The sequence below is a fragment of the Coenobita brevimanus genome, chromosome 64 (assembly GCF_032717465.1).
Source record: "Coenobita brevimanus isolate Jiangsu-jjx chromosome 64, ASM3271746v2, whole genome shotgun sequence".
In the NCBI taxonomy this organism is placed as follows: Eukaryota; Metazoa; Arthropoda; class Malacostraca; order Decapoda; family Coenobitidae; genus Coenobita; species Coenobita brevimanus.
The window spans coordinates 11,257,320-11,276,108 of NC_137017.1; the positions used below are offsets into that span (position 1 = coordinate 11,257,320).

General features: G+C 41.9%; 1 protein-coding gene across 2 annotated transcripts in view; it reads right to left on the reverse strand.

Annotated features, from left to right (window-relative positions):
• LOC145404739 (zinc finger HIT domain-containing protein 2) overlaps window positions 1-17,770 on the reverse strand; it is a 79,686-nt gene extending 61,916 nt beyond the window's left edge. For both annotated transcript variants that reach the window (XM_080276294.1, XM_080276293.1), the window contains exon 1: window positions 17,668-17,770. In XM_080276294.1, coding sequence (XP_080132420.1) covers window positions 17,668-17,702 — 35 coding nt within the window. In that variant the 5' untranslated portion in view covers window positions 17,703-17,770. The remainder of the gene's footprint in view (window positions 1-17,667) is intronic.
• Between the last annotated feature and the right edge of the window lie 1,019 nt (window positions 17,771-18,789).

Consider the following 18,789-nt stretch of genomic DNA (forward strand, 5'->3'; position numbering starts at 1 on the left):
GTTAACAATCATGAGTGTACAGTACTGTACATTATATCAGATTACCTTACACTAAAAAGTTATATACTGTATTAGGTTACATGCAACTTTTCAAACCCCTTATGATAAGATATACAGTAGATTATCTCTGGATTATCTGGACAGTCATTACCCAGACACTGTGATCTGGCTGTTCCAAACCATCATTCACACATCTTTTCTGGACAAAATGCTCGCATCCGTTTCAAAACTATGGTTACGTGAAAAATTTCTGCCCAGATGGGCGAGAATAACCCGGTGGCACCGCCATGTTGGGCTGGTATGTTTAACTTACCGGTATGTCCACAAGACACCCCCGCTGCTCACATTCAGTTCATGTACGTCACTTCTGTAGTGAGCTGCTCTTCCCGGACCATTGTTCTGGCGGCACACGTAGTAGCTTTTGTGGTGGTTCCCTACCTGCTTCAGGCCTTGCTATTCATTGCATGCCTCTTCCTAGGGTGTGTGATAATGGCCACTCCACCAGGGAAAAGGAAGAGGGTAGTGCTGACTCTTTAGAAGTGGGAGATCCTGGATAAGACTCAGGTGGAATGGTCAAATCATGAGTGCTGACATTGGTTTTATTGTAGCATACTCTACTGTACCATGATTTTATTCTATTTTATCATCATCCGGACCTCCCTTCCCACCCTAGGGCACGGTGATGAACAGCAATGTCCAGAGAGCCCAAATCTGCCCAATCCAATGGGTCACACTTCCATTCACTCACCATTCAAACCCCTGGAATCCTGGCTTTATCTGATACGCCAAAAATAACCACCACATTCTGTAGCTTCACATAAATGTATCCAATAGAGTCAATCTGGACAGTCCTGTTAAAAAGGGATGCCAAATCCCTGATTATGCGCTTCTCACAACATTCATCCAGCCAGCTCGATCTCTTGTCGGTCCCCTAGCCTCACCGATTTCCAAACCTCTTTTCCCCACACACTCCCACCATATCTCTCCACCTTCTCCTTGGCCTACCTCACCGCCTCCCTCCTTCAAATTTGCTCAGATATACCTTTTTCACCATTATTGTTATCCATTCTCTCGACATGACCATACCATCTAAGTACACTCTCTTCGATTCTGGTGTTCACAGACTTCCTCACGCCACGAATCACATTATTACTTATCCTGTGCACTCTCTGTACTCCACATACATTCCTCAGCAGCCCCATCTCCACTGCTCTTACTCTTGACTTTTCATTTTCATGCCACACCATAGTCTCACCCACATGTTAAAGTTGGCACTTACACTCCTTCATGTAAGCCTCATGCAGCTGCAACACTCAAGCCTCTGCTTCTTATCAAGACCTTCATTGCACCAGCTACTTTTCATCCTTGTGTCACTCTACTTTCCACTTCTTTTGCAGATTTTCTTCTCTTTTCTATCACTGTACCCAGGTATTTGAACTCTCTCACCAATTCCAGTCTCTCTCCATTCACTGTAACATCGCACTGAGAGTCAACTTCTCTCTCAATAACCATCACTTTACTCTTTTCTACATTTACTATCAAGGCATGACACTCACAGACATCAGCAAAATTCTGCACTAGTCTACCAAGTTCTTGTCCGATATTTGCAAGTAGCACTGCATCATCAGCATACAACAAATCTGAGATATTCCATCCATCATCATTCATTACTAATGCAATCCGCCTCTTCATTGCTCATGTTTTTACTTCTCTCATCATCCCATCCATTTATATGCTGAACAACCAAGGGGACATTACACAACCTTGTTGCACACCCACACCGATTGTGAACCATTCACTTAGATGCCCATTTACCCTTACACATGCTTCACTACCATCATAAAAACTCTTGATGGCACCTAGCAGCTTACCATCTAAATCATACTTGAGCAACACCTTCCACAATCCTTCTCTTTCTACTTTGTCATATGCTTTTTCCAGATCCAAGAATGCATAAACACCTTATAGCCCTTCTCACAAGCCTTCTCCACTATCTGTCTTACTGCAAATATTTGATCTACACATCCTCTGCCACTCCTAAAGCCACCCTGTTCCTCACTGACTGGGACTTCTGATATCTCTGTTACTTTCTCTATAATAATTCTTCCAAATACCTTCCCTACCAAACTCAATAAACTTATGCCACAATAATTCTTGCACTCACTTCACTCACCTTTATTTTAGTACAGGGCTAAAATCACAGCCTTTTTCCACTCTGCTGGCACTGTTTCACTCATCCATGCCTTCTTACACATCCCCAACAAGCACTTCATTCCGCTCTCTCCACTACACTTAATCATCTCTGCAAACACCTCATCATCCCCAGCTGCTTTCCCATTTTTCAGCCACTTCACAGCATTCTTCACCTGTGCGAGTGTCACATTTACCATGATTTTATTCCATATTACCGTTATGTTTTGTATCCCCATTGCATTTTTCTTGTGTAGCCAGTTTTTTCATGCTTTTCCTGTCACTGAAAGGTATGGCCTTGCAGTGATGATTGCTTGTCTATGGTTGATGGGTCCGCTCGACCATGGTAATTGCTTGGATATGGTTTATAGGTCTACTTGACCAGGTACAGTAATATTAAACAACATGAACAAGTGTTGAATGATGACCTGTAATGGCCTTTTACACTGGCGTTCAAAGTTGGGTTATGTATGAATGGAGGCCAGGGGAGAAGTCCACTATCCAGACAGAACCACCCAGATATGCCTTTAGTTCTATTGCATCTGATAATTGAGGGATAGTGTACATTCAAAAGCTATTTCTTCTGAGTTCAGCAAAACAGAACATAAGATGAACATTTACCTATGGGGAAAAAAAAAAAAAAAAAAAAAAGCGCAAGTTCCAAAGTGCTGATTAGCATAAGCAGTAACAATGTCACCATTTGCTAAGAAGTGATGTCACTTACAAAATTACACTTGACATATGGTATATATTACTGTACTGTGAAATCAGCCACTTTGGGTTGTTTTAAACACAGGCTCTTTGAAAATATTTTCAGTATTTTATCTCTAGATATTTCTAAGAACACTGCAGGTACCATATTGGATACTTCAGTTGGAAGTATACAATGGAAGTCAACAAAAGTAATTAGCTACTTGACTTCTACTAATGGGTAATCACCTGACTTTACAAAGGAATAGGATAACTGATAGCAAGATTAACACAAGTTACTCAACCTGTGGATTGTGCAATTACCTTTTTTTTTATCCCCCCCCCTGGTGTGCAAAAAATGAAGATTTTTTTTTTTTTAGTTTTTGTTTATTATAAACTTAAAGATAAACATCCAGGGCATCATCTGGTGAAAAAAAAAAATCTCTATCTCTCTTCATCTTTGCGTAGGTTCATGCTAAGGATGTATCGGATATCCACATCCACATCCATTTCGACATCCGCATCCACATCCGCGCTTATGTAAAAATATACATCTGCATCCGAATTGGCATTGGCATTTTAATAAACATCTGCATCTGCATTTGAAAGAGACATAAAGCAGATGTGGTGGATATGCAAAATACTATGCCTTCGTTATAAACAAAAACATTAGTGTTTTTCCATGATGCGACTTGCTTGCTGTGTTTACTGTTTACCCTGGTAAGCGGTCATAAGGGAGAAAATTTTGTAGTTATTCTATAGTGTTTTGGTCTGCACAAGACCAAAGTGCTGTGACTAATTCCACCAAGTTCATAAGAGTTGTAAGGGTAATACGCTTACCTTGGTACTTTGTAATGTCTAACAGGGTTAATAGGAGTCAAAATGCATTTATATTGGTGTGTATGGCTGTGTGCGTGTGTGTGTTATGGAGACTATGGCTAGGGAAGTGTCACAGTAAGTTAAAGAAAGGTGCTGAAAGTACCACTGCCTGAAAACACTGTATTTTTTACAGTACCTGATTTCATTATGAATATTTTAAAAGTAGGAAAAAATCACTTTCCACGGCCAGGATAAGGGATAGGCAGCTGTCTCCATGGGCTGAGCTTTAGTTAAATGATTATGCAACGATACATCCTGAAAACATCTGCATCTGCGAGGATGTCATAGTTTCACATCCGCATCGCATCCACATCCGCAGTTTTTAGAAACAGACATCCGCATCCACATCCGCAAGATACAGAAACATGACATCGCATTCACATCCGCATCCGCGGATGTTTAAATTCTGACATCCGATACATCCTTAGTCCATGCATGGGTTTAAATATGGGAGTAGTGGGGAAAAAAAAAAAAAAAAAAATGTTTTTGTTTATTATAAACTTGAAGATACACATCCAGGGCACCACCTGGTGAAAAGAAAAAAATCTCTCTCTCTCCGTCTTTGCGTAGCACTATGCGTAAGTTTGCATAGGGATGGAATTGTAAGTGGTGATGCACAGCCAGCACACCCTGAGCTGTGCCTCACAACGTGACGCTACCCAGCCCGAGCTGTGTAAACGAAGTTATTATGGTAATGTACCAACTCTAACGTATGGAAGTGAAGCTTGGACGTTGCTGGAAGGACACAAGTCAAGAGTGAGAGCAGTGGAAATGAGTTATTTAAGAGGAGCCTGTGGAGTCACATGGAGAGACAGGCTGACAAATCCGAATATAAAGGAGCGTTGTGGTGTGGATGTGGATGTGATAGGAAGCGTTAGGAGGAATACACTGAGGTGGTTTGGCCATGTGGAGAGGATGGAGGGTGAAAGACTGACGAAGAGAGTGTATGTGAGTGAGGTGGAGGGGGGAAGAGGGAGGGGGAGGCCGAGGATGAGATGGAGGGATGGGGTGGAGAGGTATATGAGAGAGGGGGGGGGGTGAGTTGGAAGCAGGGCAGTGAAATGGCGGGGGACAGGGCGACGTGGAGGCGATTTGTTTGTGCCCACTCCGAACGGGATTGAGGCATCTGGCAATAGATAGATAGATAGACAGACCATTATTGTACACTCACAATCACTAATTTCTGCCCAGAGGTGCCCCCTTCCTTCCCCTGTATACCCAAGGAAGAGGGAAAGGGAGGACGAAACGAGCTCTGCCCTCCACTACCCCAGCTCCCGACCCTCCCCCATACTCCTACCCAACGCCCCACCTCACCCGTCATTCTTAACTGCCAGTTACATCTCAAACTGATTTCATGCATAACACTACCAATACAACATAGAACACTAGGATATGTAAAAAGTATGGTATATAATGTAACTATCAACATGCTGCAGCAAGACATTAATGCATTTTGACGTTGACAGTAAAACAAAAACGTTAACAATGGCCACCTCAGGCCTCATGTGTTGGGTGCACTGCTTTGCCAAAACACACACACACACACACACACACACACACACACACACACACACACACACACACACACACACACACCGAAAACCACAGACACACCCAACACGCAGGCACAGACATGCACGCCATTGTTAACGTTTTAGTTTTACTGTCAATGTTATAATGCATTAATTTCTTGCTGCAGCGTGTTCATAGTTATATACTTTATACACATCCTAGTGTTTTGTTTGTGTACTAGTAATGTGACTATAAGTGTAAAGTATGAGGTTAGCTTGAGATGTAACTGCCAGTTAAAAATGACAAGTGGGAGCTTGGGCAGGGGTAGGGGTATGGGGAGGATTAGGAGCTGGGGTAGAGGTGGGTGGAACTCTTTTCGTCCCCCACTCCTGTCTTCCCTGGGTATATAGGGATAGAAAATGGACACCTATGAGCAGAAATTAGTGATTGTGAGCGTATATATGGAGTAGATGAGAAGTTGTTGAATGCCGTGAAGAGTATGTATGAGGGTGCTCACACTGCAGTGCGTGTGGATAGTGAAGTGAGTGAATTTTTCTATTTGAAGCTTGGACTGAAACAGGGATGTGTCATGTCTCCATGGTTGTTCAATTTGTACATGGATGGGGTTACAAAAGAGATACAAGATAAGGCAGTGGATGTTGGAGCGGCCCTAATGAGAGAAGGCAGTGTTTGGAAACTCCCTGTACCCTACTGTTGTTTGCAGATGATACTGTGTTAAGTGAAGACGAAGGGGAGCCGCAAGGCTTGGTGGATGAGTTTGGGAGAGTGGGTAAGAAACAGAATCTACAGGTGAATGTAGGGAAGAGTAGAGCGATGTTCTTCAAGAGATGTCAAGTCAGTGAATGTACAGTAAGGCTGGATGAAGAGAGCATGGAAAACGTGAGTGCGTTTAAGTAATTGGGTAGTGTGATGAGTAAGTATGGAAGTTTTGAGGGTGAAGTGCTTGAAAGGGTACAACAAGGAAGAAAGGTTGCTGGTTCCTTGAATGCAGTGATAAGAAACAGGAAAGTGAGCAAGGAAGTGAAAAAGTTACTACATGACAATGTTGTAACACCAACTCTAACGTATGGAAGTAATGCTTGGACCTTGTTGGAGGGGCAAAAGTCAAGAGTGAGAGCAGTGGAAATGAGTTATTTGAGAGGTGCATGTGGAGTCACATGGAGAGACAGACTGACAAATAAGGAAGTGAAGGTGTGTTGTGGTGTGGTTGTAAATGTGATAGGATGCGTTAGGAGAAACACACTGAGGTGGTTTGGCCATGTGGAGAGGATGGAGCGTGACAGACTGACGAGGAGAGTGTATGTGAGTGAGGTAGAGGGGGAGGCCAAAGATGAGATGGAGGGTTGGGGTGGAGAGGTATATAAGAGAGGGAGGTGTGAGCTGGGAGCAGGGCAGTGAAATGGCGGGGAACAGGGTGACATGGAGGCGATTTGTTTGTGGCCATCCCTTATGGGATTAAGGCATCTGGTAATAGACAGATAGATACAGTGTACCAAAGAATGTTGCTAGCTTTCACAGGTAGCTGAACGAAGTCCAATTAAGCTTTGTTTAAGTATATCTGATGATCATCTATAATTAATGTCCATCTACCTACCTACAGCCAGATGCCATACTCTCATAAGGGGTGGTCGTTTGTCTTTTAGTTGTTTTACGGGGAGGGGCGCTAACCCTCCGCCAACCCAGTTGTTGACAAGTAGAGAACATGTATGGGTTGGTTATAAGGTTACCATCCAGCACTGAAAATGGTTTCATGGCTTATAGGAAACCACTTGTCTTGTCACTCAATGTAAAACCACCTCAAAAGGAAAGGAGAGTAATAAAAGGTGACAGGAAATATGGGAGAAATAGGAAGAGGACGGACACAGAAAAAAAGTGATAAACGTGAAGGAAGTACAGGCATACCCGTTTAACAATGCAAATGGTCAAGTAAAAACCAGCGGGGTATCGTATCTCGGGGTACATTTAGCATGTAAAGTATAAGGATGGGTTTAGGTTAGTTACAAACTACAGAGATAGCCCGATTATCCGGGCTATATGGTGTTAAGGGGTGCCTGATTAATCCGAAAGCACGATTAATCCGGCGGAAACACAAGTACTGTACTGTTAGACTGATTTATTTACCGGTAAATGTACACTTAACCCGCCCCGTCCCGGCCACTTTTCGACCACTGGTACCCCCCAATCCCGGGCAATTTTCGACCTTTTTTTTTTTTTTGCTAAAACTTTCGCTTTTGGTGAGAAACATCGAAAATTCATAGAGAAATCGCTCACCTGAGGTTTAAAATACTCATTACAGGTAGGAGAGCCTCCTTACTTTACTGGGTTTTCTATCAGGCTGGCACCAAAAAAAACGGGTTCTATGGGAGGATAACTATTTCACACCACTCATAAATGGTATTTATTTATTTACTGTTACGAATTTATATGTAGTACAAAAGTCTATTGGTTTTCAAGCAGTAATATAGGCATTATAAGCATTGTTTCACTCACTAATACCTGACCTTTTTTTGCCACATTACCTGATCATCATTTCTAACTGTTTCTTCCTCTAATGCTATGTAAAGTTTGTCCTCCACATTGTCAATGATTGGGGAATCACTCTGGCCCTGAATTTCGTACCGTGGCATGACATGGCTATACTGGCCAGGTCACTGATAACAGGTGAATTGCTGAGAAAAGGGCATGCAGGGGGGGGGAGGAGGTCATGCTGGGTAAGGCATTGTCTCTGCCTGGCATCTTGTTGAGGCAGGTGTCCCATGTATACGTACCAAAAATGACTCGCGAAAATTGAAAATTGTGGAAATTATGAACCTTGCAATTGCAGGACGTTGAAGTACGTCCTCGGGATTAGCTGTGACAAAACGTGAGGACGTGGAAGTACGTCCTCAGGACGGCGCGGGTTAAGTACCAGAAAGACCTTTCCAGTTCAATGTATATTCCTCCAGCTTGTTTCAGTATTTTTCAGACTATATTCAGTTCGGTAAATCACGTTTTCTTACTGAAAGATTTCCTCCCTGTTAGTATCGTCACGTTCTAAAGCTGTACCTACGATTATTTCCAGCACAATGGACGAAACTCATCGTACTCAAATGTGGACTTCGTTTCCCAACTTCCCAACTGAAGATTAGGTTAGGTTACATTATTAGGTGCAGTTAAGCTAGGTTAGGCCAGGTTTAAACACTTAGATTAGAACAGTGTCTTCTGCCATTACGTTAACGAATCAAAGAGTCGTCACACCAGAACAGATAAAAACAGCGGGGAAAGATTTAACAAGAAATGTTTATTTACCAACCCAGAAATAATCAGAAAAATATAACAGACTATCAGGATGAACTGATTTGGTAAGGTGCTTTTACTGCTTACAGCAAAGCGTATGTTTACCCCCCGCAAATACTCAATGTTCGTGAGTTCAGAAATTTGTGTACTCCCGTGGCAGACCTTGAAACCATTTTTTCAAAGTTATAAAGTCAGTTTCTTTTTCTTACAGATGTGAAAAGACTCGTCTGGTACACCTGGCTTTTTCCCCTCCTCCCTAAACCCATCTTGTGATTTGTTATGATTCGTGAAAGAAAATTAGGGGGCATGTTACATTAGAATTTAAACATAAAGTTAGGGTGCATGTTACTTTAGCATTTAAACATATCGGCGAAAACATCTGGGATGAAAGGACCGCCGAGCTGTTTGGGATTGTAGAGTAGGGTCGTATAAACATACCAGTGACCTTGGTTCCCTTCCCATAATTGTTCGCAGTTTTTATGGCTCTCCCTAACTTAACGTTACTGACACCGGTACAGTAAAGCATTGTTCAAGGCTAACAGCCATAAGGGGTTAATGGAATACATTATTGTTTGTATCAATACTCTCTTTCACACATACACGAACGAACAAAAGAATGTGCAATAAATGTACACTTAACTGTAAGGAGCAGAAATAACTGTATGCTCTGTCGGTCCGAAATGTGTTGGGAAGCGACATCGAACAATGAATGTGGAACTGAATGCCACCTTACAAGAACACTTGAGATGAAAGTATTTTTTCTTATTAGTAAACATAATTGTTCCATTTCGTCCCCTATAATTGTGAAACTCTTAAATTTTCGTCCAAGCATACAGCGTAATAACCTTACCAATTCAATTCATATTCTCTAGTTTGTTTTTGTATTTTTCTAGTTTGTTTTCTTATTATCATAACGTTCCTTAAGCCTTACCTACGTTTGTTTCCGGCATATTGGAAGAAACTTACTCATAATTAGGGTGCATGTTACATTAGCATTTAAACATATCGGCGAAAACATCTGAGATGAAGTGGCAGGCCGCCTGACTGTTTGAGATGGTAGAGGAGGGTCGTGAAAACATACCAGTGACCTTCGTTCCCTTCCCATAATTGTTCGCAGTTTTTTATAGCTCTCCCTAACCCAACATCCCTGACACCGGTACAGTAAAGCATTGTTCGAGGCTGACAGCTTTGATGGGGTTAATGGAATGCATTATTGTTTGTATTAATTCTCTCTTTCACACATACAGTACACTTAAGAACGAACAGAAGAGTGAACAGTAAATGTAAGAGGAAGAAATAACAATGCTCTGTTGGTCCGAAATGTGTTGGGAGGCGCGATACCTAACGAAAAATGCAGAACTCAATGCTAACTTACGAGAACACATGAGTATTTTTTTTTTTCTGATTAGCAGACATTCTTGTTTCATTTCGTTCCCTAAAACTAGGAAACCCATTACTTTTCGTCTAAGCATACAGCCTAAAGACCTCACCAGTTCACTTCATATTCCTCCAGTTTGTTTTCTGTGTTTTTCTATTTTGAGGGTAGTAAATTACCTTCTCTTGCTGAAAGATTTTCTCTTTTATCACGTTCTTTAAGCCGTACCTACGATTGCTTCGGGCATAATGGATGAAACTCATCGTACACAAAAGAGGATTTAGTTTCCCAATTTCCCAACTGCAGCCCAGGTTAGGTCAGGTTAGGTTAAATTATTAAGTAGTTAAGCAAGGAGTAACAGTTGCCTCACCAAACTCCATCCTACCACCCTTGTGATCGAGTTGTGAGCAGGAGGTGTGGGTGGGGGCAGGGTGAGCAAGACTCTCTCTGGTTTATCCATGCCTCTCTCCCTAGAAACTGGATGCTTCCTGTTTAAACCGGAGCTATCGTACGGATAATTCTATGAATTACTATACCACTGAACCATTGGGTCACGGCCCGGATATACCGAAAGCTGGATAATCCGAGCCTGGATAATCAAGCTTCCACTGTAGTTTTAAAACCCACCAAAATGAGTCCAAAAACAATTTTGTAGCTAACCTAAACCCCCAGATAGCTTTAAAACAAACTAAAATAAGCCTAAATGCAGTTTATAATTCACCTAAATCCAAAATAAAATCTGGAAATCATCAAATATGAGTCTGGAAAAATCAAACTTAGTTAACAGTACCCCAAAATGACAATGTTCACCCACCTATGACTAAAACACATCACTCTAAGTCTAAAAACAGCTTATAAATCAACCTAAACATATAGCTGAGGACTACAATATCATCAAAATCGGTTATTAAAAAATAAAAACCAGGGCTCGGCCATCACTAGGCGAGGTACGGTGGCATTTCTACCAGTGGCACAGCCAAGGGGGGGGGACAACGCCATGGCCCCCCCTTTTGACTCTGAGATCGAAATTCCGAAAAGCGCCGAGCATCATGGACAACCATCACTATTTCTGCCCATTCGTGGAAATAACATGGAAATATTGGTGATATTATTTCATACAGTTCCATGTTTCACCTGTGAATCAGGCTTGTATTTGGGCATAATCAGTTACATTTACATTAATTACATTACCCAATATCCTGTTCTTCATAAAATTTACTATCCACATGGGGTTAGAAGCACCGATAATTGTGGTATGGGCGCAAATCCACATTTACCATAATATCTATCATACATTACAACAGAGAAAAGAAAAAAGACTAAACATGAGATCATGATTCTATCCATCCATCCATCATCCAATCCTACATTGCCCCTTGAGAAGCACAGAAGCCCAGGGCTAGGCAAGTTGGTCCTGACATTTAAGATGAGAGTGACCAGCCTCACTCATCCCTAAGTGGCATTATGTGAGCAATAAACCCCAACCACCCCTTGGACATAAACCTTCACTGGTTCAATCCGACTGGAGTGCCATAATTACCCACTAAACCACCAGGCGCCAAAATTTGACAATTGGTTTCCTGGTGTACAGGAAACCATTTGACTTGTCACTCAGTGTAGAGTCACCCAGAGGCAGAAGGAAGAGGAAAGAATGAAGGAAAGAAAGATAAAAGTGATGGGGCTTAGCAATATAAATTAGTCGAGACTATCGTGGGTGAAATTCCCTAGTCCAAATTCACCAAGAGACGAAATAGCCATGAGTTCCTCTCTCCCCAGAGTTAGAGAGTGAATGTCGTACGTCTGTCTGGCATGTATCTGGCAGCCGACAGCGTATGCGCGGCACATGCTCAATGAACACAAGGAGTCAGGATTTCATGCTACACCAGGTCTTGTCTTTAGTTCAGTTTCCACTTCCACCAACCTTGTTGGATGCATTGACGATTAGTGGATATACTTGGCCCTTTTCTAGACTTTCATAATCATATTTGCTGAGAAATCAGTAAAACACACTACTGTTTAGGTAATTTTTGGCCATACAGGTTTAAAGCTGTCTCTTTTACCCTCTCAGCCACGTAAATACACTTGGTATTTTATCCTGGGTCTAGGGCTAACTCCATACAATTTTACTCGTCACTGTGAGACCCCACAAGGCAGACAGTGTTGAACACTATCTCCTTAATAAGCTCGCATACGAACATAGAATAATTTTTTGCATGTGGTGACTAGTGAGAAGCGAAGTTGCCCCCCCCCCCCGGGACAAATTCTGGCTGCACCACTTTTATACCCCGATCGTTAATCTGGGGTATCGCATATAGGGGTATCATATCTCGGGGTCTGCCTGTAGTAGGAAGCACTATATCAAGTGAGTGGATGATAGTTGCCACCACCTACCACCCTATAATTAATGTACAAATTTTTATCAAATTACTGTATCCTAATATGTTTAAAGTTCAAGGAATTATCATTTTTACGGCTAGCTACTGCAAATTGACTTAGGACCTCCCCCCACAAGGTATCAAAAAACACAGAAATCATAGTATATCACAATGTTTGTTCATGAAATGCCAGTCATTAATATGAAATCATGTTTCCCTTGTTTTTCAGGACCAGTTCGATGCGTTTTGGCATGGAATTAGTTAGATCACTAAAGTAATCTAAGGACATTTCTTTGCACCAAACAGTTGTCAGTTCAGTCTTAAGGTGTCCAGATTGGGTGTCTTCTTCTCTGCCATGATTTTCTTCATCTTTGCCCACCAGTTTTCTATCAGATTTAGATCCGGACTGTTGCCAGCCCAGTCGAGGACCTCAATCCGATTATCCTGAAGCCATTTTGTCACCTTTCTTGTGACATGGAGCTGAATAGTGCATGAAAAAGTCACATCCATGAATGGCAAAAAATTTAACAAATGATCAGAACTTGATGTACCGGCCACCATTCATCATCAAGTTCTTAGGAAGAAAGTAGAGGCCTCCCTTTCCCATTTCACCTGAGAAACACCCCCATACCATTACTGATTGTGGGTGCTTAACAGTCGGCACCGTGTAACCAGGGTCATACTGACTACAGGAGGCAGGGCGGCAAACCTTGGCAGAATGCACCTGGAACACTTGAAATGTGCTTACATTGGAAAACATAACTTTTCTCCACCCATCAGAAGTCCAGTGTGCATACTTTTTGGCAAACTGAATGCACTGCTTCTTCATGTGGTCAGTGAGAAGCGGTTTCTTGGCTGCAGTGTGGCTTGGCAAACCCAGCTCCTTCTGCAAGCGGAGTTGGATAGTTCGAACTGAGACGTCTTGTAACAGTTGGGAATGCATTCTCTTCAATTCTGCTGCTGTCAGTCGGGGATTCATTATTACTTCCCTCTTCAGAAGCGTATCTGAACCTCTGGAAGTCATCTCTTCTTTCCACCATCATGCTTTGTGCTCTGGTACGACATCAGGTGGCAGGCCGCGCACTGCTGCAAGAATCTTGATGACAGTCGACTTTGCGCGTCCAGTAAGTTCACCAATCGTGTTGATAGGGACATTATCCTGCCTCCATCCAATGATACAGACCCTCTCATCCCTTGAGAAGCACTTTCCAGGCATGACAACTCGACTCTAGGAAAATAACAGGGCAAACAGTAATTCACCATCATTTCATTCATCATCCAATCCTACATTGCCCCATGAGGAGCGTAGGAGCCCGGGGCTAGGCAGGTTGGTCCTGACATTTAAGATGAGAGTGACCAGCCACACTCATCCCTGAGTGGCATTACGTGAGCAATAAACCCCAACCACCCCTTGGATATAAACCTTCCCTGACTCAAACAGTAATGCATAAGAAAAAAGAGGGAGGTGCAAGCTCAGAGTGACGGAAACATATACTCCCACTCTCGCTTCTGGGCAAGCACTGACATGCTGAGTGTTTCACCACCTCCTGCCAACACCAGAGGAGTTGCCAGTTACTTCTCACACAAAAAATTCACTTGGTATAGGTGGAAACACAAAGCAAAGACAGACAACTCTCCCCTATCAATTCTGTATGTAGGTCCTAAGTCAATATGCAGTTGGTGGACATTGTAATCAATGTAAAAAATACAATTTCTTCAACTTTAAATGTATTACGATACAGTAATTTGATCAAAAGATTACACTGTTGGCCTATCCTAGGAAAAAAATACATAATTATTTCCTATGAATGCGAGCTCTTATTTTCACTTTTTTGTTGCTATTGGTACCCCTAGGAATTTTACCTGGGCTAACACTACAATATTTTGTGCTACCAAAAATCCGAAATTAGATGTCAAAGTCTTAGACACAAACACAGTACCTAGGCCTACTGTTACTTGTAGGGGCATACTGTACAGTCACTATTCGTTTTACGATGGGGTTACATCAGGTCATACCTTATCGTATACCGATTTAACGTAAATCGGGAGATAGAAACACATTTTAAAAGGGGGGTTACGTCAACTCAGCTTCCCTAAGTTACCTACCCAAGACTGAAATAAAATGACAACCCACCTTAATCACTTCCTGCGTCGGTCCAAGTCGTCTCCAAGACCAAAACAAACACTATCACACCAATACAGGCAGCGTTACTCACATACAGTAAATCGTTGCAACAACACAACAATCACACTTGCGTAACATTGGCCTGGTGCTACACAATGTATATGCCTAATGTAGCACAATGCTTGGCTGAGAGGTGATGATAGCATGGGGGGGGGGGGCACAAGTAAACGAGTGGAAAAGACAGGGCTTTGAAGGGATGGCGGGACCGCAACTGAACCAAAACAATGCTCTGCACGCTGGGGCCGCCATCTTGCCTGAGACAAGCAACTGTTGCCTTGCGTGTGCCTGGCGCTTCGTACGAAATTTTCTAAGGACAATACTGTTATAGCGGGAAATTCATCGGAAATCGGATTTTGGGGTGGAACTTTTCTGTTATTGTTGTAGCGAATTATCGTAAACCAAATCAACGTAAAACAAGTAGTGACTGTACGTTACTTGTAGGGGCATACTGTATGGTGGATTTAATACTACTGTACAGTAGCTACCGTATTTGATTTTACAAAGGCATTTGACCTTGTTAACCACAATATCCTGATGGTGAGGCATTCCCAGCTAGGAAATGGTGGCACCCTACTTTACTGGATTGGTGAATTCCTAAGCAGCAGGTTAATAAATGTAGTGGGTGGGAGCTCAGACAGTACTCCTGTCAGGAGGGGAAGCTGAGTTCCTCAAGGTCTGTTTTGGGATCTACCCTGTATCTTATATAGACTGTATAAACTTTGTGGTTGATGGACTTCACTGCAGGTATGAGATATATGCCGATAATCTGAAAATAAATCCCAGTACTTGTATGAAGATTCAAAGACATCCCTCCTCCTCTGTCTTATCGGATCTGTCCACCATGAAAAGAGACATCAACCTGCTTGTGACTAGAGTGAAATCTTGGAGCCTTAAGACTAACATTGATATGACTGGAGTTCTCAGGTTCTGTCATGGTGCTGTCCCAGACCTGAGACCTTACTCCAATTACTGTACTACACAAATGAACACCTAATATGGTCTGTTAATTTACTTTCAACCTGGGACTCTTAGTCGACTGCTCGCTCAAGTTCCACCTCCACATTCGTACAACTGTCAACTATGCAGGTGGTATTGCATCCAATGTACTAAAAAGTGCAGTAAACTGAGACTCTGCATCAAGATCTCACTATATCACACCGGTACTCATATGTGTCCAACAACTGAACTTTCTTCAGTTGTGTGGCATACTGGGTATGAAGGAGATATTCACTTGGAGAAGGAGGGTGCAGCGTTGGTGATGCATTATCCAAATTGGGCCATGGTACTCGTCTTACCACTCTTGGGCTATATTCAGTGTGTGAAAGGTTGCTCAGGGCTGATCATATCAAGGTGAGGATGATCTTTAATGGACTGTCACCCACCCAGCCCTCTGATATTTTTTATCTTCAAATTGCTGCAAGGGCCTGAGGATATTCACTCATGATATTCCAACCTCATGCTGAATGTGAGATACGCCCAAGAACCTTCTCAGTCAGAGTGATCGGACTCTGAAACACAGCAGTTTGTCTTCAGCAGTTATGTCATCTCATATATACTATGTCAGATTTCATGACAAGATTAGCTGAACATCTAGACAGCACATTTTATTAATTCTACCTTGGATAAAGGCTAGCTTGCTCAATTTTCTTTAAATGCAGACTACTAAGTTTACTTAACTGGCTTGCACTAAGGGCTTGGGCCTTGTCCAGACCACAAGATTTGTGTAGCTATACCATAGCAATTATCATCATAATGATGGTTTCTACAACAATACACTGTTGCAGATTTTTTATGAATGGAGGACACCAGTAATCTGGTGTATGGATTATTTTTTCATTCTTTTGTTTTTCCTTCCTCTGTTATTAAAAAAAAAAAAAAAAAAAAAAAAAAAAAAAACTTTCCAGCAGTTCTCTGATAACTTTTCTTTTTGCAGAACTAACCTTGCTGGAGAGTCTCTTGAGTGTGTAGAGGAGTGTTGTTATTTGCAAGCCATGTTATGTGATGGAGCTAACTCTGTGGGTAGGGTATGGAGTGGCTGGAGGAAGTTCTGGGAGCTACTGTATTGCCTCTCTTGGCACTGAGTGGGCACTCCCTCCATGCTAAGGGATCCATGTATGCTGCATGTATTAGGAGTATAATGCTGTATGGTAATGAGACTTGGGCAGTAATGGAAGAGGATATTTGTAGGACCAAATGTACACAAAAAACAATGATTTGATAAATGTGTAGTGCAACCTTGAATGTGAGGCCTGACTGGGGCTCACAGTATGACTGAGAGTTGAGAGGGAGGATGGGTACTCCCTCCATGTTAAGGGATCCTTGTGTGCAGCATGTGTTAGGAAAGTAATACTGCAGGGTAATGAGACCTGCACAATAAAGGAAGAGGATATCAGAGGATCAAATGTACAGAAATAACAATGATTAAATGGATGTGTAATGCATCCATTGAATGTCAGGCCTGGGGGAGGGGGTAGGATTATGACTGAAGAGATGAGAGGAAGGATGGGATTGAAGTGTAACTTACTCATGTTGTGATGAGGTGGGGGATGACAGAGATGGTTTGGGCATATTGAGAGGATGGATGACAAATGAATGCAGAGGGTGAGAAGCGTGAACATCAGGGGTGGGACTGCAAGAGGCAGACCAAAAAATGACCTGGAACAAGGACATAGTGTGACCTCTGAGATATGGGACTGAAGAGGGAGGCTGCCAAGGATCAAGCAGAGTGGAGAGAGGCCATTAGGTGATAAAGGTCAACGCATGCATGATGGAGCCTTTATAAACAAAATTATTAATATTATACTGCTGGCGTGTTAACACGTTTGGGTTTCCCTCAAAGCGGAACCCATCCTAGTGAGAAACCCTATAACCTACAGCTGCCTAATCAAGTTTATGTTAAGAGGGTTACACAGGATGTCCAAGAACTGACACTATTGACTGAGCATGCATCCTAACATTCTGACATGCACTCTGAAAATGTCTATTTTGGCAACATGCACAAAAATTAAAATTAGATCTTGCAACACCTTTGAAGGCAGCCTTTCTTAGAGCAGGTCAAGTATTGTCAATCGCTTTGATTCGCCAAGTACCTTATGAAACACTAACGCATATAATCAACCAATGACATACCCAGTCTTTAAAAATACTGATGAAATTGTACTTACAACTGACACTGGCTTGAAGATAATACCGATGCCATTTTCCATAAACTGATAATGTTCGGTCCTACACCTTCCCCGACAAACGTTTCTCCATTGAACACTTCCCCGCAAGCTAATTCCCCGTCATCTGTACCTTAGTAGAATAAATTGCACAAGTGAGAGTGAACGATAAGTCTGCATCATTCTTTTTCTCTAGATATAATAGGGCTGGTCACTAGCAACAATACATATTTGCAACATTTGCTGAAAAGTAGTTTGGGCGACTAAACCATATTTTTTTATCAGCTCGAGCGAACACCAACGCAACGGCTTAGCCACACCTGCCTGTGGATTTATTTAATCAAGTTGATTCATAGAAATGCATTGTTTCCTACTGTGAATGTGCAGTACATATTGTACATTTTGTACTGAACTGAAATGTTTATTGTATATCTTCATTTTATAACAAGTGAAATTAATCTAACAAATATTTATTGCTGTAAAAGTACCTTTACAACAATAAATATTTGAATATACTGAGTGCTAAGCATATTTGCACTTTATTGCATTTCTCTTTTTGCTGAAGATGTGTGGCAGGACTCCCTACAGCATTGCAGTCAATATTTTTGCTTCTCAAAATTTTTGCTCGCTCTTGTAGAGAACTTGCACTGTACAACAAAAGAAGGTGGTTGATCTTGTCACACACCTCCTTCAACAAGTAAAAAATGTAAAATGATATACAGTGACAAGTCAGTGGTTAAAAAGTTAACAAAAGGGGGTGGAGCTGCCTTGCTTTGTCGCAGTTAACAGTGTAAAATGACGACAAAAAGAAAAGATTAAGGTCAGAGATAGAATGGAAAACAATAAATATTCAGTCATCAATCACAAAACGATGATGAACACTCATTGGTCAGTGCTTACTTGCGCTTGTTCTTGTTCGTTTGCAAGTGTAAAATCGCTGAAAACGCTCGGCTCCCTGCACAGTTCCAATATTAGTGAAAAAAAATTTATATATCACAGCTGTTTGATTTCAGTCACATACATTCAAAACAGGCTGAAGACTTTAAACAATTGCAAGGTGTTCTGTTTTCTGAAATGCACGGACTTCGGACGAATATACTTTTTAAAAGTCGTTTGACATCCAAT